The sequence below is a fragment of the Halichoeres trimaculatus genome, unplaced genomic scaffold (assembly GCF_033239565.1).
Source record: "Halichoeres trimaculatus isolate MK-OKI-2021-1 unplaced genomic scaffold, fHalTri1.1 fHalTri1_scaffold_9, whole genome shotgun sequence".
Classification (NCBI taxonomy): Eukaryota; Metazoa; Chordata; class Actinopteri; order Labriformes; family Labridae; genus Halichoeres; species Halichoeres trimaculatus.
The window spans coordinates 7,867,563-7,894,694 of NW_027437188.1; the positions used below are offsets into that span (position 1 = coordinate 7,867,563).

Here is a 27,132-nt window from a genome sequence, read left to right on the forward strand (position 1 = left end):
ATCAACAGTTTAATTTTATGAGAGCACTTTGATAAAAGTGGGCAGGAAATAAGAGTTATGTAAAAAAAAAAAAAAAGCAGCATCACAGTTGGTTTACAGGCTAGATCAGTGGTTCCCAAAGTGGGGGTCGGAACCCTAGATACCTAGATATTTTATCCATTGTAGAATATACATTTTTGATTACATTTCATATCAGACCTTTAAAACACATTTTTTAAAATCTGTTTTCCACATTTTTTTTGTTGAAAACTCTCAGGTGACTAGGACAGGATAACAACAGTGTGAGTGGCAGCATATACATGTGGGAATAAAAAATCAAAAATCAATTGGTACACAAAAGTAGTCTTATTCTTTTCACTGATCAGTTAAATTAAGTTTCTTTACCCTATTATTTTTGATTTCTAGGATGGGTCTATTAGTGTATTTCTAAGGCAGACAATTACTGGTTCCATAGCAGAGCCACTTTTGGGGTCATGGACTGCAAACTTTGGGAATCCCTGGACTGATTTCAGAATCAGAATCAGAAATACTTACGTGTTTCCCCGAGGGGGAAATTACATTTCAGTTACATCCTGTCCAAGACATGTAAGAACACACAGTGACATGGGAGTACAGGAATGGGAGAATTTTGGAAGCTGCTAATGTGCCCAGCGCCCTGTTACAATTGATATTACTTATAACAATCCTTGCATCTCTACCAGTGCCTCCAAGTTGCATGAGATTGTCATATCTGCCAGTGTTTTAAATACAAAACTGGTGTTTCTAAAAAAAAAAAAAAACAACTTAATTTTGGATCCATGCAATCTCTTGGTAGTTCAAGCTATATTTTTACACTATTGAGAACCAATTTCTGTAAGTTTTTTTTTATATATATCTACTTGAAATATGAAACCATACCTTCACTGCTTTATGTTGAAAACTGTTGTTGTCAAGCCTCTGAAGCTGTGACGAATTCTGTGCATTAGAGGTCAACACAACCTTTGGTGTCAAAAGTTAATACATTGCATTAATACCTTTAACTAGCATGTTTTCAAACAGGCAACAGGAATACTGTAGGGTGATTATACTGCACGTACAAAAAAGCCTTATAACTTGACTTCTTACCTCAGTAGATATGATAATTATGGCCATATGGAAAGTAAAATGGGTTTTAATCCAACTATAGTAGAGACATGGTAAGGTTTTCAACCTTTATGGTCACTTGAAAGATGGGAGTGACTGAGTTACCCACTGATGGGGCTTCAGATAGACTTTTATGCTCTCCAGTCTTTGCTCGATGTCACTAAAGGTGGGTCTAACCAACAGCCTGGGATTTACATTCATACAACAGATTAACATACTTTAATACATATAAAATAAAACACTAGAATAAGGCAACAAAATGGTGAAAATATGCATTTTGTTTGTAATTTACTTGGTTATTGAATGAGGTTCAAGATGGTATGAGGAGGATCTGTTTTAGATGCACTCCATCGCCACCTTCTGGACCGGAGTGTCACACTCGCTGTTGTAACTTTCTTTTAGCGAGGCATGTGTTTGTTTTGGGACTAACTGGATCGAAACAAAAATTCTTTTTTCAAGACAACTTTTTGCTGGATACAATGCACAAAGGTAAGGTATTTATCAGTATAGATACTTAGCCATATGGCTTGAAATGTGTCTTCAAGCAAAGGAAATAGCAAGCTTTACGTAGCTTGTCAGTAGGTTAGTAGCCGTTTATATTTAGCGCAGTTAATAGCCCGGTGCTGACATGTCCGCAATGTGTAACGTTAGTAAATCCTAGTTATGTCCTGTCAGCCATTTACCAAGCAGAGCTAACGTAACCTAACTCTTCATTTTATTGATAGATTTAAGTTTGAACAGACCACTAGCCATTAGGTCTTATTTCAGCCTTTAGCTTGTGCTCTATCACTCTCCTGTTTAGCTTTCTCCTGCTCTTCTGTTCTTTTTCTGTCTGACAGTTAGGCTCCTGTGCCCACCATCACTACAAAAGTAGTCACAGAAAGCGTTTTCAGCAGTGAAAAACACAGATTTCTCTCATCGTTACTAAACTTTGTCAGCTGGCGTGCTGTAAATCAATCCGGTCCTGCTCGACCCGATCAGGAAGCTAAAATCACCTGTAACCAGCAATATTGGTGCTGATAATCTCATTTTAAAGTGTGGATTACAATCAGGCATATATCTGGAAGGGGGACTTTTTCAGATCACTTAGAAACTCCTAACACCCCCTCTAAATTGAAGTAGATAAATGTTTTTAATCTGAGGTTAAATATAATCTCATACAGATGGTCTTGGGGAAGTTGACATGTGATAATTGATTCCAATCCTCTGGCTTAAAACCATAATTGCCTTCAGTCTCCTGTTGGTGTGAACAGGGACACACACACCTCGCACACACTGTGACTCAGTCTCATGGTGCCTGGAGCTACGCCAAAGCTTCTTATCCGTTAATCAGTGTGAAAATGTAATCTTTTACCTTCAGAGTCCACAGAAATCCCCCCCACCCACCCACCTAGCTGCCTGACTCAGACGATCTCCCTTCCCCTCAAGACGAAGTGTGAACCCAGGACCACCTTCCATCCGAGCGGCTTATCAATGTTTTCATGCTGAGTACCTGCTGATGAATTAACCCACAGACTGCACAAGCCACAGTTTGTCCCCGAGGAAGCTCATTCATTACTTTTCTACTTAGAGGAATTAGAGCTAAACACCCGTTAATGCATGGTGTGGAGGCTAATGTGAGCACTTTACAGCAGTCACCATGTAAATATAAGAAACATTATGACATTGATTCAAAACCTTGTTTGAGCTTATTTCTCTATGCAATGCTGTTTACATAGACCCAACAAGTATCCACCAATGAGAAAGCACTTAGCAACGATGGTAAACTAATGGCACAAATGGCGACAAGATATAAGGTAGTTATTTTATTGAATGCCTCTTGAATACCTACCTCTATAGATGAAGTGGATGTCTGCCTCTTCAACCCTATCTATTGGATGATTTCAAAGGGGAATCATCTGAATTGGAGACTGGAAGAGTCAAAATCTACTCTGTCTGAGAGCAATATATTTAAAGTACAATAGGCTGATAGTATTGACCTCTGTATGAAATGACTGATTACAAGGTGGAAAGAAAGATTTTCAATCTGACCCATTGCAGTCTGGTAATTGTGTTTTGCATTAACCCCAATCCACAGTCCAGTTATGAATGCATGGACTGTTCCCTACCCGGACTGTTGGAATTGGCCTAAACTTGTTGTGCAAATTATGTGCAGAAAAGGAGGCTGTGTTTGGAATTTGGGCTATGCTAGTATTGAAGGGCAACCCCCATACAAAACCTCCAAGATGGCATGTGTCATGAGGAACCCTGTCTTAGGTGCTTAGGGCTGCTGTGGGCTCAGTGGTAGAGTCATTGCTCCTCAAAGGGTTTGATCCCAGCTCCTGCAGTCACATGTTGAAGTGTCCTTGAGCAAGTAAGTGAACCCCAAATTGCTCCCACTGTTGGTCAGTGGTGTATGGATAGGTGTGAATGTGTTGGATAAACTCATGCTTCCCAACGTAGCGTCAGTCCCTGCCATCAGTGTGTGAATGTGGTCTGGATGGGTGAATGAGACTAGTAGTGTAAAGCAGTCTGAGTGATCAGAAAGACTAGAAAAGTGCAAAATAAGTACTGGATTATTTACCATTCAAAGCAAGCCACAAGATTTTTTTCAGTGAAGAAGCAAATTTGTGACACATCCTTGGGGAAAAGAGAAAAATGAGGAAAACCCAACAACCCATCACTTACCCAAAATAAAAATTGCGACACAGATTATAAGTATTATTTTCACCATATAAAGTGCAACAAGTACATGGCATAAGGCTGAAAAGATGTTATTTTTGGTATTAAACTTGGGTAACAGACAGGAATAAAAAAAAAAACTGCAGTTGGTAAGGATGTGACTACACAGCAACTAATTGCAAAACATCTCATCCAAATCCACCAGTATCAATCCTGTGTCGCTAGAGAAATAGCAGGCATCCCGAAAGCAAATGGATTCAAACTTGTGTTTTTTTCTCTCCTTTTTTGTGGTCAGGCGAGACACAGAGCATTAAGTCCCCTTAAAGGGACTTTAGGAGGTCAGACAAATAACCTGTGTTTTCTTGTTAGTATGCCAGACGGAGGATTGCGGCCAAGTTGTTTGTGTTTTCCTTCCTTTTGCCTCACTCTCTTCACGTGTGAGACACAGTGCTGTCAGATTGCCTTGGCACAGGCCGGGCCAGATTACGTGTGTGCAATCACTCATTACCTCCCTAAGAATAGATTACTACTCCTCCGGTCCGGTGATATGGGCAGTGACAGGGGAATCCACTAAAACACTTAACTGCTCTGCGTGGAGCTTGCACTGCGCTGCCTGTGCTTGTATGCGTATCTAAATGAATAATGTCATCTGATCCCAAGCTTGTTTGCTGCAAAGTGACATGCAATCGCGTGGCAGCTCACTGTCCCTCTGCCTGCCTCACCTCTTCTCTGCGTCGAGCTCACAAACAGTGTGTATGGACACGGAAATAAAAGACACATGGACACACTGATGTTTGTGCTGCAGGCAAGCTAAGGTCACACACATGCCAGAGTAATCCTCAACAATGGTAAATCAATTTATTAAATTGGAGATAAATGAAACTTCTTGTCATCCAGGGTTTTTATAAAAATGAGACATTCCTAACACTGTACAGTCGTAAAATATAAAAAGTTATACTGTTCACATGAGCTTTTTAATTGTAGCTGTACGTCGCCCTTTGACAGAATAGCTGCAGATGCTCCTTAAAAATCAACTCAATTTCTTCACTCAAACGGATTAGCTGGTCTAGGTTAGCACCAAGGATAAGTTACAAATCTAACTCTGAATCTGGGAGATTGACGGATGACAGTCACTACAATCTTGATTTAATTAAAGCTGTTGTTCCACCTCCTAACACCTTACGTAACCAAAGTTGTGTCTATGACCCCATGAGGCTGGACTCTGGGCTATAAAACTGGCCCGTTGTCTGAGTCCAACCTTTTCCTCGAACTCCTCAAGTGTTCCCAACGGCTGCAGTCATTTACTTTTATGTATTTTAAACAAAATCGACAAATGAACCTTAATATTCAAGTTCAGCGCCAAGGGCGTGTAAGAGCAGTGTTTTCCTGCTGGCAAAATTAAATACCAAACAAAGACCAAATAATTAATTGTATTAATTAAGAGTAATGCTATTACTGCTTTTACCAACAATCCTATCTTTAAGTTGAGTAAAATTTCTAAACACTCCCCCCCCCCATGATCAGGCCTGTAATTGTCTGAGCTTTAGATTGCTCTCCTGCCATGATCTGTAAATGTGCCAGCTCCATCTATCTGCCCTGGATTACGTTATCTAAAGAGGGGGCACAGATTAGTCAGTCATCCAATATACTTACAGGATTTTGAGACCCTGAGACCAGAGAGGGGTAAAGGCAGCCAAAACCATTTGAGCAGAGATCTTTGATGTCAGGGACAGGCTGAGTGGACAAAACCAGAATCAGAATCAGAAATACTTTATTGATCCCCTACACTGCAAAAACTGAAATCTTATCAAGTGTTTTTGTCTTATTTTCAGTAGAAAATTCCTTTTTAGACTCAATATGAGCCAAATTCACATGACCAATCCTAAAAAGATTCTTGTTTAAAGTTATTTAAGGACAAAAATGAGGTCTGAATTGCTCGTAACCAGTAAAAAAAAAAAATCTGCCAATGGAACAAGAAAAAAGTTACTTGTATTAAGACATTGTTCTAGTCTAAAGGAAATTTTCAAGCAATTTTTTCTTGTTCCATTGGCAGATTTTTTTTTACTTAAAAAAAGACTTTTTACTTCTTTTTTTTTTTACTTAATTTTTACTTAAAAAAAGACAAAAACACTTGATAAGATTTCAGTTTTTTGCAGTGTAGGGGAAGTTGCCTTTTTGTTACAGGTACTCCCATTCAAAAAGTGTTAAAAATACAGAAAGTACATTATATAAGCATAAGTGTAATTCAAAATTGAATATAAGTATAAAATATAAGTATGTACATTTACTAACAATATATGGTAAAAAAAATAACATAAATCAGTGGTTATAGAACAAAAACTGACATCAACTATGGGTATTACACAGAGGTCATTATTGCACATTTTTGCTCAAACCAATAAGTGAGAAGTAAATGCAAAAGAGTAAAAAGAAGAAGTGTTTGTGTATCAGCCCCCAAAACCTGATTAGCCTGCCCATGTGCCATCCCAAAATTTCAAATTATGATTGTTTATTTGCAAACTAGCTTACTTCATGCTACTAAGTACAAAAGTTGTTAGCTCAGCTCTGCTTTTTAGTAATACAATGCAACAAAACCAGCTAGAAACACAGAGACATGGAGCACTGCATGCAGGGGTAATGATTTGAGTGGATTAACAAGAGGACATCAGTTTCCTACCTTGTTGTCTGAGGTGAGGTCAAAGTTGGACGGCTGGAAGTTGACCCAGCTTTTAAAATAGTGCAAGAAGGTCTGCCTCCAAGGTTCACTGCAATGACTTTGCTCTCATAAGGTGTCACAGGTTGGCTGAACAAAAGCTATCATCCTATTTGGATCATAGTGATTGTTGAAGTGAGGTTGGAACAGATCCACTGAGAGTCCTCCTTCTCTTCCAACGCTGCAGTAGTAAGAGGAATACTTGACAATCGGTTTAAAAACTCCGCTTTGCTGTTGCTTGCATAATGTTCTTTAAAATCCATATGCAGTGGTTCACTGGTGTTAAGACAAAGGCTGTTTTTTGAGCCTGGGAGAAAAATGTCTTAACTGTTCTCCTGTATCAAGACTTCCAGTGCATTCAGCAATGTGCAGTTACGACGCAAATGTGTAGCTCTTCCTTAAACCATTTCTTCAGGGATGTAAACAAGAGACACATCAGGAGCCACAAAGATTATGGCTAATAGTTGGTTTAAGTGGTAATGTGAGTGGTAATGAGTGATGCTTTTTGGGCCAGTCATGTGATAGGTGACATCTTTGAAGGTAACATTCCTGGTTTGCTTCTGTTTAGTTATGTAAAGTTACACTGCGTCTTGACTGAGTTTGTTAACTTACACTGGCTACATGTATAGTCTAACAAGCTGTATGACTGACAGACAGCTGGAGTCACAGACCGAGAAGTTCCCGCACTTCTCACTACATTGATAAGTCTCTCTTTGTTCATGTTGGGCTGTAAAACCTCAAACCTGTTGACTCCTGGTCTGGCTCCACTCATTATCTATTTTTCATTGTAGTTAGGCTAAATACAAACTGGTTTTGACACGGTTTGCTTTATTTTGAAAGTCACTGGGTGTTATTAGGTAGTTTCTGGTCACCACTTCCTGTTCCGCTCCCTACGCTGAATTTATTTGTCACATCGCCACACCCGTCAAAAATAAGATGGTTGTGTATTACCTGCAACATGACAGAGCTGCCAGGCAAATGTACTGCCACAGAACAGGTCCAGTTTAGGTTGATGGATTGACTTGAATGGAACCTATTTGGTCTATTTGCCGTGACGAAACGGAGATGCACTGCTGGCGCATCTGGTGTATTTCAGACGTTAGTCCATCAGATTGTCTGTAAAAGAGTTTTTCCCTGTTGTTCATGCTTAATGCTTATTTTTGGGGAAATGTACTGCAACCAGCTCTGGGCATGTGTGTCAGCCAGCATGCATTGGCGTACAACCATAGATTATAAAAAATTGGATGTCTTGATCTGCTCGAAGTGAGGTTGCCACAAAAATTGCTCCCTCTGGTGGCTGGCTGCAGTACAGGCCAAAAAATCCAGCTCTCCAGTCATTGCAGATGGGCTGTGGTCAAACTTTAAAAAATACACCTTGTAGAAATGTTTCTCACGTCTGATTGTTGTGGTGAATTGAAGATATTAGTTGGCTGCCATGTATTCAAGTCATTTTTTTCTGAAAATTTTAATTTTCGTTAGTTATAAGAGGTTAACAACGAAACTTTATGTCATGGTTATTGATGATTGACAGCTGCTGTTCTTGTGTATCTTTTTTATGGATAGTTAAGTATGTTGGGAGGTAGAGCCAAGAAGTGATTAGACTCTTGAAAGAAAAAAATATTTTTATTTTTGTCACCCTGCTCCACTCAGATTCTCTCTGAGTCCATCTGAGCCTCTGCTTCACAGACTCTGTCTGCACAATGGCTACCAATGGTGGCGCCCGTGACGGGGGTTTTTGGCTTCAAAACTGTACAATGGTAAAAAGATGCTACGCTGTCCACCCTATATACAGTCATTGCGTAAGACAGCGAGAAAAACAACAATTTACTCAGCTTTCTCAGTGATTTTCTAGCTGTTTAGGGTGCTTGATTCTGATTGGTCAAAACCCTTTTAAAGACTTTTGCTGTTACTTTCACTAACAGGAGCAACACCAGAGGCAGACTAGTTTGGCAAGCTACACATTGGACATTTTATTCTCTGGATCCTGCCCAGCAATCTTCGTAAAGACAGCAGAACAGGTGAGTGCAACTTAATGTTGAGAAGAAACATAAACCATGAGTGGTGATGTTGATGTCAGCATTGCTAAAAATTGCAATGTTTCCTTTGTTTATTTTTGCCTCAATTAATCTCTGGCCTAAGCAAGAGTACTTAAAATTTCTATTCCAAAAATTTCTTCTTGAAATCATGACAGGCATGTGTTTATCTCGGGATGGGACCCACCTGAGAGATCTATGATGGTTATCGGTGAGTAAAATATGTGTTTTTATAAGTCTGACCCACCTAGCTGCATAGACAGGGCATTTTGGTTTTAGGCGTCATAACGAGTGTAAAGTAAAATGTTAGCAGTTATGGATTTAAAAATCTATTGTTTCGATGTTGGAGTGCTTCAATTTCTTTAATATTTTCAATGTCATGACTTCATTGTTTTTATTGGCTGTGCAGCTGTGCTCATCATGGACTGTGAGGATCAATTTTTGTTTCATTACGTACAAATTAAATTATTTTAATCAGAAAACTAATCAACAGATTAACTGATGATAAAATAATCTCACCCTCAATTACACCATGTTATGATAAGTGATCTCTCAAAAACAGCTCTTTTATTATGTTTCATGAGTAGGCGCATGTGTGTGTATGTGTGTGTGTGTGTGTGAAAGAGAGAGGCACTGTACATCCTTTGCAAATTACTCTTAATGACGGTCACTAATTCCATTTCCATCTCACACACTCATTCTCTGTCTGGCACTGCCTCTCATGTCTCACGTGTGAGTGAGTGTGTGTATGTGTGTGTGCGTGTGTAAACAGCAAAGATTATCCTCGTAGCAGTGAGTATCAATGCAAACAGGCATGAGGACAGAAGGTAATGAGGACGGAGATGGAGGACAAAATCATGAACAATGTGAGGCAGGAGAGTGGTGGAGCAGTAGGAGATGAAGAGGAGGAGGAGGAGGAGGAGGAGGGATAAACACAGTGATGGAGAGTGAGTGAGAGGGAGCGAAAGGGGGGAGGAGCACGGAGATGATTCCTCGCTGTAATCCTGTAGACACACGCTCGGTCTGGCTGCCTGCTAGCTCAGAGGGCGAGAGGGAGAGACGGAGGCAGGTGGAGGGCAGAAGCAGAGAGGGAAACCAAGAGGGAAGGAAAAAAAACAAGATGAAGGGAAGAGAAGAAAGGATAGCAGCTCCTTGTAAACTACGCTGAGAGAAAAACACAGAGGGGGAGAGAGGAGGAGGAGGAGAAGGAAGAGGACTGGGGAAACCAGCGACAGTTTGGAGCTCGGAGAAGGAGCAGGAGCATGATGCCTGAGTCCAGCGCTGCCTGATCCAAAGCAGAGATCAGTGAGGAGGAGAAGGAGCCAGCTGAGAATTGCTTGAAGAGAGGAACAATAACAAGGAGAAAGAGGAGGGAATGAAGAGGATGGAGGAGCGCACAATGAGCAGACACACAGATCCCTGGTTACTCAGGCTCACATGAGTACACAGACTTGAGCCTGCCCAGAGTTACTACAAGATGCTGTCAAAAGACCAGTGTGTGAGGGCGGAGTGTTAGTGTGTGAGTGATGGGTGTGTGTTTGCAGAAGCCGCCGCTGCTACCTGAAACTCAGTAGAAGTAGAGGAGCGCTCGTGTCTCCAGGTGCTGTGTGTGTGAGAGAACATCTAACAGAGCAGCTGTTTAGGGGGCTAAACAGGGTCATACGCACCCAGAGGAGAGAGGAAGGCAGGAAGGCTGACACGCTCACCTGAGCACGTGCATGGACGGAGAATTACACACAGCCACACACATGAGAACGCTTGTGTGTGCGGCTTGCTCATAGAGAAGATTCAGTCCAAGCATCTCAGGTGTGCAAGTCAGTGAGGTTTAAATTTGGGACATCACAACCGAGCAGGAATGAGGTGCCACTAAGCTCCTGCGTCCCTCTTTGCACCTGACGAAGCCACCTGAAGCCACCGCCTACCTCATCTCAACACAACAAGTGGACTTAACAGAAAAAAGGGACTCTGACACCAGCTTTGGTGCTTTGCTGACTTGAAGACCCACCAGAAGTGGGGTGCACCCTGATTCCCTGTGCCCAGTGGATGCCTCCAAACTCCAACCATGGGAGAATGGACCATCCTGGAGCGCCTCCTGGAGGCTGCCGTGCAGCAGCACTCTACTATGATTGGAAGGTGAGGTTTTCTTGAGTGCTGTGTTGGTTGTGGAGTTCTGAATGATGCTTTTTTCAGAGAATCTGAATCACCGCCTCGCCTGTTCTCATGCATGTTGTGTATTTTTGTCTCTTCTGCACAGCGCACACAACAGTGAGGTAGTTAAAATAAAGAGCACACATGCAAAATATAAATCCCCCCCTGCTTCCAGTCAGTGATTCCTCGTCAAACGTGGCTGATGGCAGAGACAGGGGGGGCTTTAGCTTCTATAATCCCTCTGAGTGACATGATGGGACGTTAGGCTCCAGCAGGGACACTATTAGTCCACACAGAGGCTTTAGACTTTAGACAATCCGCAGCAGTGTGAGGACATTTCACCTTAAATGTCCACTCTCGCTTCATTCACAGTTTTCTCTTTCGCTCTGCTCTGAATCCTTTGCTTCCTCCCACTTTAATGTCAAGGCTGCTTCAAGAGCCGCGGCTTTCCACCAGAGTGCCTCTCTTGAGCTTGGCTTATGATTTCCCACCCTCTGCCTTTGCTCTTTCTTTCTCTCTCAATTATGAAGTCATTTCTCGACTGAGAGAAACAGGCGACCGATGCAAGGTTACGGAGGTTATGTTGACTCAACATGCCGTGATGTCTTGTATTTTAGTTTGAATAACTCATCCTCATCGGCCGCAGGATGAGCAATTATTGATGAGCGTTTTAGCCACAGAGCATGGGAGCATCAGCTCTGAACTTGGTGTTTGTCTCGGTTTTACATCTAGTAAAGGATGTGTTTCTGACTTTGGGGTTTTCTTGGGACAAAACCACAGGTTCAGCATGGGTTCATTAGAGTGCTTGTATTAGCTGTGCAGCCCAGTCTCCCTGAAGCTACTCTGTGGAGTGGCTCTCTTGCATTATTGAGTGAATAAATGTCAGCCTGTTTGTGGGGGAATGATGTGGGGAGATATTCCTTTTTTCGTTTTTTGTTTGGCAGAAGATTAGTCGCCTCACGCTGACAGAGCTCTGAGTGTGAATTCTTTGTGATGAGATATGAAACTGATGTGATTTTGAGTCTTCTTGTGAGCGCAGTGTGTCGGCTAAATGGTTAGTTAGAGTTGTTTCCTTTGGTGTTATGACAAATAATTGGTCCGCATCGGCTTCTCCTCATTCATGACACACTGAAAGCAGAGCATCGCTCATCAGCTGCACTCGTCATCCTCGCTGCGGGGTCTTTAGAGAGAAAGATGAGCGAGCAGAGAGGGTAAATGAGGAGGAGAAGCACAAGTAACAAAATGAAATCCACACAGGGAGTGGAGAGAAACAAGTTTTTACTGCATACTGGATGAGAGATGAGCTGAGCTGACAGAGTGCGAGATGCGACAGACAGGGAGCATATGATGGAGGAAGAGTAAAAAAGACAGAGTGATGGAGAAGGCAGAGAGGAGCGGTTATTCACAGACAAGCGAGCAGACACATGGTCTCAGTCTGCAGGGCGTTGGGAGGAAGCCAACAGGACCGTCTCGTCACGAGATGGTGCTGCATGTCATGACCTGAGCAGGGCAACCAGGACACCCGGCAGCGAAAAAAGCCTGGGATCATCTTCACACAGATTATATCGGTTGTCCAGACAGTTGAAATGTTCAGACAGCGGGAGGAGCTGGCCAAAAGTCTTCAAAATACAAAAAAAGTACATAAAGGATTTCCTGCAGCCCTCCAGAGCTGCACTTCTATTTCTCTAGCTTCACATTTGGTTTCTGAACAGATACCTTAGATTAACAGCAACTGTTTTAAAGAGCTGTTGAATCTTTTACAGGAGTCCAGAGATCAGAAACATATCAACATTTCTCTTCAGCTGACAGGAAAGTGTTCAGTGCTTTGTTAAAGATGCCCCAGCAGCCTGGATTCTCTCTGTTGAATAGCTTGAAATCGAGCTGACGTGTTGAAGGATGTAACGATTACAAGAGCTGCATTAGCGGCTGATGTTCAATTTAAATGGTATTTTTAGTCACGCTACCAGCTTAGCTCTACACAGAGATGTCAGTGTCAGTCACTTATTCACACACTTTGGTCCAGAACTGAAATAGCTCATTGAATATGACTGTGATGGCCATGACATTTTGTGCTGACGTTGATGGATACCTTAGGGATGCAGCGAGTCAGAGCATGCTGCAGAGATTATATTTCTTTTCTGGCCTAAAAAGCCTCAAGGCCTACTAAGAGGAGCTGGACAGTGTTGCTCTCCCCAGAGAGACTTCTGCTGGCTAGCTTAGCTTGACTCTGTGACTCAGCTATAGATTAGCGTCACAGATGTACAGATGGATGAACCCTGCTGACTTTGGTGACCCCCTAACTCTTCTTCTTTTGGCACCATCTGATAGATGTAACTTGATCATTCTGAAGTTTGTTGATTGCAACTGCTGACAAGAGATTGAAATTAATTATCATGAGTATGCTGCTAATCTGATTAGGGATGAAACCATACATCAACAGGCAATGTGTCACACATCTCTTTTGCAGTAAAGTTTCTGTATACCCTACCTACCATGTAATGATATTTTTGTTCAAAAATAGTACAGTGTTTGAGCGCAAATCTGACCTAGCAGTCTAGTTGGTGCATCATGAGGTTTGCCACCAAGTAGGTGGTCAGCTTCCCCAATCTCGCCCTGTTTCCTGCTCTGTCTACTGTCCAGTCCTCTACGGTTGAATGCATTAAAATGCCCAAACAAATACCTTATAACCTTTATATGTATATGTATGTATATATATATATATATATATATATATATATATATATATATATATATATATATATATATATATATATATATATATATATATATATATATGTATATGTATATACATATATGTATATATATATATAATATTTCATCGCACATTAGTGCATGTTGCTCACATGCTTTTACTTTTATTTTGTAAATGTTTGTCGCTGACCGTGGTGGAACCGGAAGTGAAATTGGCAGAAAAACACGATGAGTAACCAAAACAAGCATGGAGAAGAGGGGCAACGCCACGGAACTTAAAGGCGCTGGCCGCTTAGTGTATCAGTCCGCGCGCACGGCTTGCCAGATATAAACAAACGCAGGTAGTCTGCCAGGACGAAGAGACACGGTGAGAACTAGAGCCTTATTTAGCGGTGTTTTTGTGTGAAAGTAATGCGCTGACAGTTTTCTAAATAAAGCATGAATGCAGACTGATATCAGAGTTTTTTGGTGGGAGTCCGTTTATTTGTGTTTTTGGTCAAGTAAAATATGTCCCCGTCTGAGTGCAGAGGAAACCAGCAGACAAGCAGGGAGGGGGTGTTTGGTGCGTGCGCTCTGGGCTTCTGCTGCACAAAAACACTGCTGTAGGGGTAATTTCTGCCCTAAACCTTGTGATAGGACCCAACTTGTTCCTTCCCGGAGTATCACTTTAATGCCATGACAGTGGCAATAAGCTTTAATTTTTTTTATTTACATTTTGTTAATTTGATTTGCACTAAATATGTAATTTAACTATTACTGTATAACAAGTACTGATTTAGTGTTTGCATGACAGATGTTATGGCACTTTCACAATGCAATTAATTATGATTAATCAGGGAAATCATGCAATTAATTACAATTAAAAGTTTTAATTGTTGCCCAGCCCTATATATATATATATATATATATATATATATATATATATATATATATATATATATATATATAACAGTGGGCCTCTAAACTTTGCTTAGTTTATACAAGTTAATGTACAGAGAATCTACTCGTTGTTCCCATAGACTGTTTATCGAGTGGACAGCGTCACTCCGCCATTTAGCATTGTTTACCATTTTTGTTTTCTTTTGAGAGTCTAATCACTTCTTGACTCTACCTCCTGACACACTTTACGATCCCCAAAAATTACACAAAAATGGCAGCTGTCAATGCCTCGTTTTTCACCTCTTATAACTACTGAAAACTTAACTTTTCAGAAAAAAAGAGGACTTGAATACAAGGCAGCCAAATGATATCTTCAAATCACCACAATAATCGGACATGAGAAAAATTTCTACGAGGTACATTATTTTTTTAGTTTGACCACAGCCCATCTGGAATGAGTGGAGAGTTAGATTTTTCGACCTATACCGCAGCCAGCCACCAGGGGAGCAGTTTTTGTGGCGACCTCACATCAAGATGAGCAAGATGACGTCCATTCTTTTTACAGTCTATGATTGCGTCTGGTTTGTGTCATTCCCCTCTTTTCTCCCCAAGTTTTATCTCTGTCAAGTTTCTCTGTCATTGATATTTTAAAAAAAAACCAGCGTGTTCAAAAATGAGCTGAAAAAAAAAATCCCAATAAATAAATAAATAAATAAATAGATAAATAAAACACTTTCCAATATGGCCTCCTATGTCATAGCTGTGACTCCTGGAGGTGGCACCCATGACACTAAGCCTGCATCTAAACACTGCAAAGGTCTGTACTCATGGTGTGTTAAGATGAGTTTAGCCAGAGTCTTGCCTGAAAGAAGAGACTTCATGGTATCCTGTCCTGATCTTAAGTTGCTATCAATTATATAACTTAGAGTACACTTAAGAACGGCATTGTTAAGTGTTACCAAAAAGTGTGAAGACAAACGTCTTTTAACAGGCAGAAACCTTGAGCAGAACCAGACTCCTGTTAGACAGACGTCTGATGAGACCATGCTGGGGTTGTAGAGGGGGACAGTGGGAGACAGAGACAAATCAACAGTAACTCTGTACAATCATTTGTATGTGACATGATCAGCTGGACAAGGCTGTTTCCATCCATCGTGTCATAAAGGGTAGGCCTGATAATCTCAGCTGCTTAGTTTAACCAAAGCTGTATCTTTGCTGCTGTTAGAGCTGCTTTAGACCCTTTTTCTAGACATCTGTGCGCTCACTCAGCTGACATATTGACTTGCTGACTTATTGTCTGACTGAGCCATCCTTTTAGATTGTTTCCACTGTAAATTTGTTTTTTTTTGGGGGGGGTGTTTGTCTTCACAAAATGCCTGTTCTCATTCTCTGGTCTTATTTTAGCGAACATCAAAAGTGGTATTTTTGCTCCACCAGTTGAAAAGAAGTTAAAAAAAAAGAGAGGATGTCAAAAGTGGCATGTTCTTCATCTTTAAATATTTGTTTATCAGACGCTCTTTAATCACCCTCTGCTGTTACTGATGACATGAAAAGAGCCTGTCATCCATTTTTAGCCCCGCTCTGTGTCTGACAGCCCGCACGTTCCCGTCATCAGGCTTTTCTGCAGCTCAGAACCGTCTAATCTGGGACATCACTTGCTGACATGAATTTTTAGAAACGTGCGCTAATTCCCCCTCAATCCCGAAACCTATTGGTCTCTCTGCTGCTGCTCCTCGCGTCCCATTGGTCGGAGCAGGTGCCCTTCTGCTGGAGAGAGCATTGGACAGGTTTCTGCCCCTGAGGCGATGCCAGTGTGTGTTCTCATGAGCCCACCATGACAACAGCCTGCAGCTCAGAGTCCATTCGTCATACATGAGTCACACACACATTAGAGGGGATCTAACACTTGTTTGTGTTAGATTACAAACAGCCTGAGAGATTCCCTTCTATGGTCAGGATATGTGTGTGTTCAGGCAAAAAATGCATGAGCTCAGCGTGTCTCAGGCTGTGTCACATGTGCTGGGTTGAACGTGTGTTGCTACCTGTGATTAATTCAGGCCATCATGGGCTTTGAGGTGAGGGTGAATTGCCTCTCAGACTGTGGTGCTGCCCGCCTCTGACGTAACGAAGCACCCGCTATGAAACCACCGTCTGCACATCCTTCATGCTTTCCCTTATCTTACACACTCCCACAGGCCTCAGTCCCACTTCTTTGCTGCTATTGGTCATTAGTATGCTTAACATGCAGATGAAACCTTGCACCTCCCTGATATTGATCTCCAATAATGGAAAAGGAAGCAGAGCCTGGCAGAAGACAGGGCACTTAATGAAAAAGTCTTTAGACCTGTCCGTTTGCAATACAAATGCACTCATTGGCTGCAGGGACGTGAATGTTGAGAGAGTGATTAAGGATGTAAGTACCTCATTGACTTTTTGCCTGTAAAAATAAACCTTGGTCGTAATTATCAGTCCTAACATTTACTCTCTCCATCATTTCCTCAAGAGGAGAGCGATGGTTAAACACCTCGAGGACAGATAAAAGTGAAGGTGACTCTTCACAGTGGGTGCTACTGACCATACAGGTGGATGTAGCTGATGTCACCCATTGGTCTTTGAAGAAGAGTTTTGAAACCAAAAGAAGGTGGCCAACATATTAGAAATACTGACCCCAAGTAGACTTCAGCTTATCCAGACACAGGCTGAAGGGTGGAGCTGAGGCGACATGTTAGTCACACTAACCTGTCCCCTAATCATACACTACTGGTAGCTTTAATATGATAAAAACAGGTGAACCGTAACACCCCATCCCCTGTTCAGTTTCCGCCAATAAAGAAATGAGGAATAGAGACTCGAAGCATTTCTCTCACCAGGCTGTAAACATCTTTTATTCTGCAGTAACAGCACAGTTCAATACAAGCTCTAATGGAGCTCCTTCGGCTTTGAGAGCCTCAAGTGAATACTTGGAGAGCCGAGGTTTTTCCCACTTCTGTATCATTTTTCAGCACCAGAGGTTACCGTTTTACAATGATGCATGCACTCCATCGACTGCTCAATGTTCTTGAACAGCAGCAAATGGATTTATGAGGGAAAAATAGAGTCATTTCGCAAAGCTGAAAGGGGTTTCCTTATTGATAGTGAGTGTAAAACACTGACAGGGCTATTCTGGTATTACTCACTGGTTTCCATGAGGAAAAAATCAGGCATTTAGAAACAAAGAGGCTGAGCAGCAAGTTCTGCTTCTCCATGCACAGGTCTTAGTAATATATTAAAAACAAATAAGTCTGATAAACTGACCCCTTGTTCAGTGAGTATGAGAAAATAACTGAGCTTTGGGCCAAAATCAGCTTTTCTTTGCACCGTAACATGGAGAATTCTGCTTTATTTTCTTCCTTTCTTTCTTCCTTTCATCCGCTGTAAATAGCTGTTAAATACTTGATTCTGATTGGTCAGAACTAATTAGCAGTTATTATCAACTCTGAGTAGCAAATGGGATTTTAGAGACAACCTCCACAAGTTAATCACTCACTCACTCTTACTTGGCTTATGGAGTCAGCCTCAAGTGGACACCCTTGGAACTGCAGTGTTTTTTTTTTTCCTATTTGTATGATGTTATTCTAAACCAGCTTAAGCTTACTTCCTCTGCTTCCTAAAAAATTTTTCTGGCCTGAACATAAAAATCCTCTAATGATAACATACAGTCCCTTCCCCTGGCTGTCCTCTCTGTCTGACTCAGATGAAGGGACACTGTTGGGAGCTGCATCATGCTGACTGTCACATGCCCCCTTTGGTCTGTGAAGAGCCAGAGAGACGTCATTAAAAACATGCTTGGCTTCTCCACAGCAGTCTTAAGAAATGGTCTGAACAACAAAAAGAGCTACTTTTGACCTGGATAATAAAACATTCATGAAAAACTGTTTTACTTTGTTAGTGCTGATGAGACTCCACTCTCATATCAGTGTACTAACAAGCTTATTTCTCAGAAGATCATCTCCAGCCGTTTTTCCTCCAAAATTGAAAAATGAATAATTTCCATGAAAGGAAGAAAATAAAAATCTTGTTTTTGATGCCTGTTTTCAAGAAACTCCTTGTTAGGCTTTTGTCTTTTACAGGAAGCATCTCTGGCTGTGAAAATTTATCAGAATTTCCCACAATGCAAGTGTCTGCAGGAGTCAAACCACATTGGCACTTTTCACAAACAGAATAGTTAATATCATATGCCCATAGCTTTAAGCATCTTTAATGTGATATAAATAGTTTTGTATTGAGCAAACAAAAGTAGAAGTTTATTTATCAGGGGCAGTACATGAAGGAATTGTTACATCTAATTTAAATCAAACCAAAGCAGAAACAGACAGGCAGCCATATGCATGCACAACACCATGGAGTGTATAAAACATTTGACATTGGCCAACTTATTATGCTAAACTTGTCACTCAAATATTGTTAAAATTAATTTGGGAGCTCACACCAAAGGAAATAAAATCATTCATGAGAGTGAAACACAGGTAAAGTTCCTGTTTGGCAGCATAAATGACACGAATGATCCAAATAAACACAAAACCGTTGTGACACCTTTCGTACACATTTGTAAGAACTGCATAATTGTTCCCCCTTAGTGTGCATATCAAGAAACCTGCTTTAAGACCAAAACCATATTTGGCACCAGGATGTAAACATGTCTTTACTATGAAGATGGGCTTTTGTGAGTGAGTGTGCTTGTGTGTGGTTTAAAGTATGTGACAGCAAACATGCTGGTGCACTCCTGTGCTAAAAGCATTTTTGATGTTGTTAACTGAAGAAGAGATGAAAAAAATTCAAATAGATAAATAAGTAAATAAAAACCAAAAGAGACAGAGGAATCTAGCAGGTATCTTCTTTCCTTGTTAACTCAAGGATTTTTGATATGTTTCTGACTCGACTTTTATGCAGTAGATTAAGTCTATTACTGAAAAGTAAAATGTTTTATAAAAAAACACATCTTTCTTGGGTCTACCTTCACCTGTCTTTGGTTATGGTCTTCACTCACTGGACACCAAGCATTGAAATGCACTGATATTTGTTTCAAGTTGTGGTATTTTTACTCACTTTGATCTGAACTGCCTGTCAGCTGTTCTGTGTGAGTATGTAAGCCAGAGTATTGACACATCTGAATTTACAAAGTCACTCTAAAGTCGAGTTTCCACCAAGTAGACCGCTTCGGTTCGTCTCGGTACAGCGCACATTTTGTGGTGTTTCCACTGACTTATAACCGAGACAAGCTGTCCCACTTTTTGGGACCCTTGCGTATGGGTGCCAGACTGAACCGATCTGCTCTCAGAAGGTGGAGCTACAACACTGCAGGCCGTTGATTGGTCAAAAAAAATCGTCACTTACCTGGTGACAGCAGATGCATTTCTCCTGGCGGCACACAGACTTCTCTGAAAGAAAGTTTGATTGCACTTTGTATCAAATAGCTACATGCCAATCACAGAGAGGACGAAATGCTGCATGTCTTCCATCCGTGCTCTTTGTTTACTGTGTCACGTTTTTCTTCTTTGTTGGATTTATTGGCGGGGTAAACTGCTACGGCGTCACGCTATTGTTTAACAGCTGCAGCTTTCAGCATCCAGCTTACACGCCACCTACCACGAGAGTGCACAGTTTGCTGTGGAAATGCAAACGGGATCAGGCTTAACTGTACCAAACCGAGCCAAACTGTACTGAACCGAACCGAACTGCTTGGTGGAAACGCGATTTAAGTAAAATCCAGACTCTGTTTCTTCCTTTTTCTGTCTGAAAGGCTGATTTCTTCAACGGCACACACTATACAGGGGGTTCGCCCAATCATAGGCACAGCTCAGCTGATTGACCAGTGCTCACCCTACAGCTGTATATCCTGACGGAAGTCTGGTCTGGGCTTGTAATGAAAGCTTGAAGCTTTTCTGCATCACATCTTTCAACAGTCTTCAGACTGATTTATAATCGCTTCACTTAGCAAACCTGAATGTTTTCAAATCTAGAACAAAAAGAATTTAGGTTTTCAGAAATTAGGTGTTTGGTGGAACATTTTATTTTTTTATTTTTTCATAAAAATTAAGTTAGTGGGTTGATGCTTCATGTTGCGTCTTCTTGGCCACAAAAAAACTCTGTCTTATTGAACTATCGGCAAACATTGTTAAAAACAGAGCCCATTCAGCTGTTGCTCCTTTTGCTTCACAAGGTGGAATCTCTCAGGAGGAGGAGGAGATATTTTGCGGTTTGCTTGTATCCCAGCATGCCTCTGCCTACTCTCACATCACATTAGGTGATGAAGAGTCTGTGTGGGTGTGCACTTATAGAGGGTCGACACCTCTTTCTTGACATAGGCCGGCTCGCTCAGTGTGACTCCTCAGCACGACTCCCATGAGTGTTGTCAGTCCAAAGCCCTCGACTCATCCATCAAGGAAAGCTTATGTGAGGGTGAGAGTGTGTGTGCTGCACGTGTGCACTCCTCTACCACAGCCTTGCGCGTGCACCAAGCCAAAACTAACATTTACTAGTCCAGCTTGTGTGTGTGTGTGTGTGTTTGTTGACAGGTTACAGCCCCGGCGTCACGTGACCTTTAGATCATCATGCCTTTATACAGCCAGTTCCCTGTGGAGTGTTCACGCCCCCCGCGGACATGATGGATGATTTTGTTTGCACAGAATGAGGCTTATCTTGCAAATGCGCGCTCTGTTCCATAAAAGAAGAAAGTGAGAAGGAGGCTGTGATATTATCTCACTCGTTCCTGTTCCCCCTGAGAGATTTTAAATAAGACACACTCAGAGAGGGCCAGTCGCTGCTTTCACACTCTCTCCATCCATATGTAACGACCCTCGGGATGGTGTCGCCTATAACGCCACCGCCTCCTCTTTGCTGCCATAAGAAACTAGTGATTAAAATGACCTCACATGTTCCATAGGGAGCCTGTGAGTCCCTGGAGGGAGATGGATGCATGTAATTCATCCTCAATCTTAGACGTATCACAAGACATACAGCATCAACCTGCTCATAAATCCTAAAGTAAGTCACAAAATCTTCAAAATAACCATGTCAAAGATGAATAAATTATTAAAGATGTTGCGAGCATTAGCGTTCATGATAGCGTTGGTCTAATCTAGCTGTGCTAGAGATGAAAAAATCCTGGAAGTCAGCCGAGGCAGCATCAGAGAGCTGATCTGTGTTGCAGCCTTTCATGACTGAGGAACCACAACCAGGCTCCACGGGGACGGTTGGAGATGCAGGGGGAGACTGGGGAGAGAAGCTGCATATAATTATGGTGCTTGTGTTCTCATTTCTTTCTGCTTACCCTTCATATCCACTTTCTCCTCATCCCTATTCTTGTTCTCAGCTGCTTACTCTCCTGATCTTGATCCTTACAGTCAACATATGCTGAGGTCAGGGTCGACGTGGTGTCTTTGTGCTGATGGATCAATCGATTAAGCTCCTTTTGTAGTGGGTGTCCATTATGGAACATTATGTTGTTAAAGCTCTATCGACATCCTCAGGCCATTTTGGTAACGGCCATTTCAGTCAGCTTTAACGTCTAGGCAGTGCAAGAGAAAGAGCTGTCATATAGAAATGCATTAAGCTGAGATCAAACCACACTGGCTGTCAGAGAGGAGAGACGGAGAGACAAACGGATAAAGACAGAGGGATTAGGGAGAGTGACAGGGTCAGAGTTGAGACAGATTTCACCTTGCAGTGCTCCAGGGAGAGTCTGTCCCTGGCAGGGTGATTCAGTGAGGCTTATAGGTTTAGTGTTCGCACCTCGCAGGAGGACGGAGCAGGTCAGTGTTGGGATGATACCAGGGGGGTTTGTTTAACCTGGAGATCACCTCACATACAGAGACAAACCACCTGCACATAGTCAGATTTTCAGACAATATTCAATGAAAAGGAAATAATTGACAGATTTTCAATTAATTACTGAAAATGTTCACTCTTGGGGCTTTCTGGTGCATAACTTTCTCTCAGCAGGCTTCGATTTGAGTTTTTTTGGATTTAGGACAGTAAAATCAACATAATCTATCTGTGACCACTTCTGGATGAATTGATCACAGCGGCTGCTAATCCAAAGTCAAACTGCTTTGATTATAAATCCATCACTGTGAGTCAGGAAGAGTGTGCGTCAGTTTGAAAACCCCTCCGTGCCAGTTCTTCCAGAGACCTCTGGTTGGATCTGACATCCCAGGATTAAAACTCACCTGCCGTGATGTGCTGCATGCTGTCAGGAAATCAATTCTTAAACACGCCAATGTGAAAAGCAGTCCCTGCTCTCATCTGCATTACCGCACGAAGGTAACGCTGAAGTGATGAATTATTTATCTAAGGCAGGCTTTACATCTCAGTAAGGTGGTTTTTCTAGCTTGTTGACATGAGGTGTGTGCACAGCAGGCAAACAAGTCTGAGGAAAATATGCTTGTTGAGTGTCACGTTAGACCACTTTAAAGTCTTAACTTGTAAACCTGCATGTTGTCACAGTCAGCACTGAGGACATAAACTAACAGCTGGTGTGTTGGAGGACTCCAGTTAGTTACCTGAGTGGGAGCATCAATAAAGATGTTTATGATGTTAAACTTAAAATAAAATTTGTTTTTGTAAAAAAGAAACATACTGAAGTTTGTGTATAAATGTTTCACTGGTCACAGAATATAATCAAACAAAATATAATCACACAACATTTATAGTTAAAGCCTGACTAACCTATAATGTCTTATACCATGGTCTGGGTGAATACTTGATTCTGATTGGCTGCAGGGTGTCCGTTAAAAGGTGATAATGGACACCTAGAACTGAAGTTCTGGCCAAATAGTCTGATGGTTCTAAATTACTGCGCTGGATCAAACAGTAGTTGGTAACCGTGGCAACGGAAACTTAATATCGATGTATGATAAACTTACTTTCTTGATAGCACATTTTATGATCAGAGTGAATCGTGGACAATATTTCTTGCAATAAAAATGATTTAGTTAACTATCTGTTGACTTTGATTCTTTGAAAAAAAAAAATCGCATCATTCTCTGGATACACAAACGATAAGAGGTGCACTTGCCCTCTGAAATCACACTTTTTTCACGTAACGTCCAGCAATCATCTCACTTCCCTCCACTGATTAGGTCTAATACAACAACTGTGGCTGACCGAGCTGCAGGTTCTGTGGCCAGAGGAGGTTACCATTATTATTAAATAGTCCGCTCAGCCACTTCTTGTTTAAAAAGGAATGATTTTAACTGTATAAAAACAACAGTAACGTTTTAATAATTGATTAAATATGTGTTTCTTTCATAAGTGACCATGGTATAAGCCAGATAATGCCACCCGAGGTGTCCATTATCAGAAATTAATGGACTTTGCAGATTTCTGATAATGGACACCTTGTCGGGCATTATCCCTTACAAATAGGACACTTTGTTAAATTGTGTAAAGCATATTGTTCCATAGTAAAGATATGTAGCACGGTGTTATAATGTCTGTGTTCAGAAGGAAGTCCAACTTTAGTTTGTTCCCAGTGAGAAACCAAGATCAGAGACCAAAACAGAAAAGAATCAAGGTAGGATGAGGTAAAGGTCTCAAAACTGTACACTATAACAAAAATATCCTAAAAATAAAATTGAAGGTGGCACCTGAAGTCAGCAGTTGATGAAACTCAGCATGAGAGGACCGACAAATGGAAATGTCACAGACTCCAACAGTGATGAGGCAGAAAAACTTGATGAGGTGCAGTGTGGATTCACAGAATGAGTTGTGTTTTTTTTTTTTTTTTTAATCATTAGCGAAAAAATATGCAACAATATTTCTTTCTTACCTTTTTGTATGCCTTTAATCAAAAGTGAGGATGGCATACAGAGAAACAGTACAGAAATGTGGGTTCACGTGGGATTGTTATTTGGGGTTATGAGGGTTAGGGTTTTAAATCCCTGATTTAAAAGCTGATCAGGGATCGTTGATTGGTGCATCCTTACATATGAAACTGATCTTATGTACCCCCGGGAAGGTCTGACAGCCGGCCACTGTTGCTTTTTGCTCTGAGACCTAAAACACAGGACCCTTTATTGTTTGTTTAAGTTAAAACATAAAGATTTTATTGTTTCACAAATATTGTTCAATGATTTTCAATACAATAAGATAGGAACATTGACGGTATAAGCTGTCATTTATACATGGCCTTAAGTTGTTTGTGGCTAAAGAAAAAAACTACAAGGCTGAAAAGTAATTCTCTCGTATGAATATCTTTGCAAGTATGAATGAAGTTTAACAAACCATGGAGAAAAGTTCTTATTGAATGTACTTATCAGCTTCCAAACTGTGAAAAGCGCCGTGAGATTATAGTGTTTTTGCAGAGAAACACAGAGTCATGCTGGACTTGCTGCTCGCTTAAAACATAAAATGTAAAATCAAAACAAATAGAAAACTTTGATCTGTGCTGCAAAAGCAAGGCTTCTGCTTTTGAAGTTTGCTCAGTTGGGTTTATTCGTGCAAGGTCTTTTGTCTTATTTATAGAATCTGCTTTGATAAAACATCACTAAGAGCATTTTAAGTTAGGACCAGAAGAGTTGGCATTCTTGTTTTGTCTGAGTGATCAATGTTTGTGTGTTGACTGTCTGATAAAAACCACACCCTACACGTCTTTCTCAATCTCACCCTTGTTCTTGTTTGCTCTACCCCGCCTCTTTGTCTAACTCATCTCACTTTTTGAAGATGAAATGAACGCTCTTCTGTCAGTGATTTATTCTCCTCAGCCTCATCTCTCCTCAACTCTCATCACTGACTGCGTCTTCACTCTTTAGCTCAGATTGTTAGAGCCACTTAGGCAGCAGCACATCCATCTCTTTGAACATGTTTGTGTTAGTGAGGACTGTTCCTCGGAGGCAGGAGAAGCTGTTGCACAGTTACTCTGACTCCACATGAATAAAAAATCATGAGCACATACAGCCAAACACCTGACACCTTGCTAAAACACACACCAACCCTTCCAGGACCAACATACCATAATGAGACATCTGATTCACTGCCCCCTCACCTGGGTGTGCTCTCACAAACACACACACACACAAACACACTCATAACCAGATGGTCATCCAAATATACAAACATGTGCGTAAGCAACCTTGCAGCATGGCTGTTATATTTACCCGTTACTCAGAGGCAGAAACATACACATAGACACGTTTTCTCACACTTGCACACGCTGCCAGAACTGTCGCAGACTGCAACCTTGCATATGAGTAGCCAGATAGAGTGTGACAGTGCATTCACACCTCAACACACACACACACGCTTCACACACATGATCACATTCACAGTTTCTGTAATTAGGTTGTAAATCCAAGATGTGTATGTCTGTCCCTCAGCAATATGTCACAGTCACACACAGCTCCAAGCCAATGGTGGAGCAGATCCTGAGGATGAAGTGCTCTAATGTAGAGCAGACTTAGCATTAGCTTTAGCCTGAAGACAATAACATTCAAGGCTCATCTTAGAGTTACAATGTGAAGCCTCAAGTTGGGGTCCTAGGGTCCACGAACACCTACTTACAGTGGATTACTCAGTTTACTACCCTGATACCAACAAAAAATACAAACAAGTTGACCTTAGGTGTTGATTTACAAAGGTTCATTCATACAGCTAAAAATAATCCATTAGATTCAACAGTGGGTAATGCTTCCCTAGCACTATTCTCATCAGCCAGCTATCAGGTGAAATTAAAGTCATAATTGACATTTTCATTCACGCTTACGTATGAACAGTAGACTTCTATACTTCAATAATACACATTAAACTTCTACTCATTCACAATGAAGTCTAAACTAAAATTATTTCAATGTCAAAATTACCTTTAAAGTTAGTTATTGTACTATTCCAGGGGTCTGCAACCTTTACTTTCAAAAGAGCCTCAGCTCACCTGGATGAAAGTCATTTGAGAGCCACAAAATGTAGTTTATCTTCACAATAAAGACAAAAAAGTGTTTATAATTTTTTAACAAAGTAAAATCTAGTGAATAATTATCTAAACAAGATTTTTAAAATAATAATAATAAAAAAAAAATATGTGCAAACATTTTACAATTTTTTAAAATTTTTCTAAAAAATGCAAAAAAGAAAAATACGGGATATAAATAAAAACGTCTCAAATTTGAAATTCTTTACTAAATTTGAAATAATGTAAAACGAAATTGAAATTAAAAAAAAGAAAAAATTCAGAAAAAAACAAAAATCACAAAAAATAAAAGCTTTATTGCAAGAGGTGATACATATTTAGTAAGGCAAAATGTTTAACTGTGATTTTATTTAGCATCTGTGTTGTTAATATTAATACCCTCTGTAAGAAAAAAAAAAAACATTTCTCTGTACCAATGATATTTTTTTAAAGCTTCAAGGAGCCACTGCAAAGGAGCCAAAGAGCCACATGAGGCTCCAGAGCCACAGGTTGAAGACCCTTGTACTATTCTGTTCAGTATTATTTTACGTTATTTAAAAAACAAATTTATTGTATAAGTCTGATTTAAGCCGGACTTTAAAATACACATTAACAAGTGAGTCCAACTGCAGTCCCACTCAGTTGAATTTCTGGAAGTTGGGGAAACACATCTTGAAACTGCAGTTGAGGATCTATTGTGTTTTGCATCTACACTCACCAGTAAGACCAGAAACTGGCCTGGTGGGTTTGATCTGGCTGTCAAACAGCATCAGTGTGTAGAGGACCGTTGGGTAGTAAAGAAAACCTCAGTAGATGAAGAAGAAGAAGATGCACATGTAACACTAAGCTATCTACCATTTTACTATTTAACAAACAATTTTAAATCTTTCAAACTTGATGGTAGTTTTTAATGGTATCTGTCACAGGTTGAACGACTGGATGGT

General features: G+C 40.8%; 1 protein-coding gene across 1 annotated transcript in view; it reads left to right on the top strand.

The window, feature by feature from the left end:
• Window positions 1-9,548: 9,548 nt before the first annotated feature.
• The window catches only part of gjd1b (gap junction protein delta 1b), a 53,743-nt gene continuing 36,159 nt past the window's right edge, over window positions 9,549-27,132 (top strand). The window contains exon 1 of the mRNA XM_074680324.1: window positions 9,549-10,662. Within this exon, the coding sequence (XP_074536425.1) occupies window positions 10,592-10,662 (71 nt within the window). The 5' untranslated portion in view covers window positions 9,549-10,591. The remainder of the gene's footprint in view (window positions 10,663-27,132) is intronic.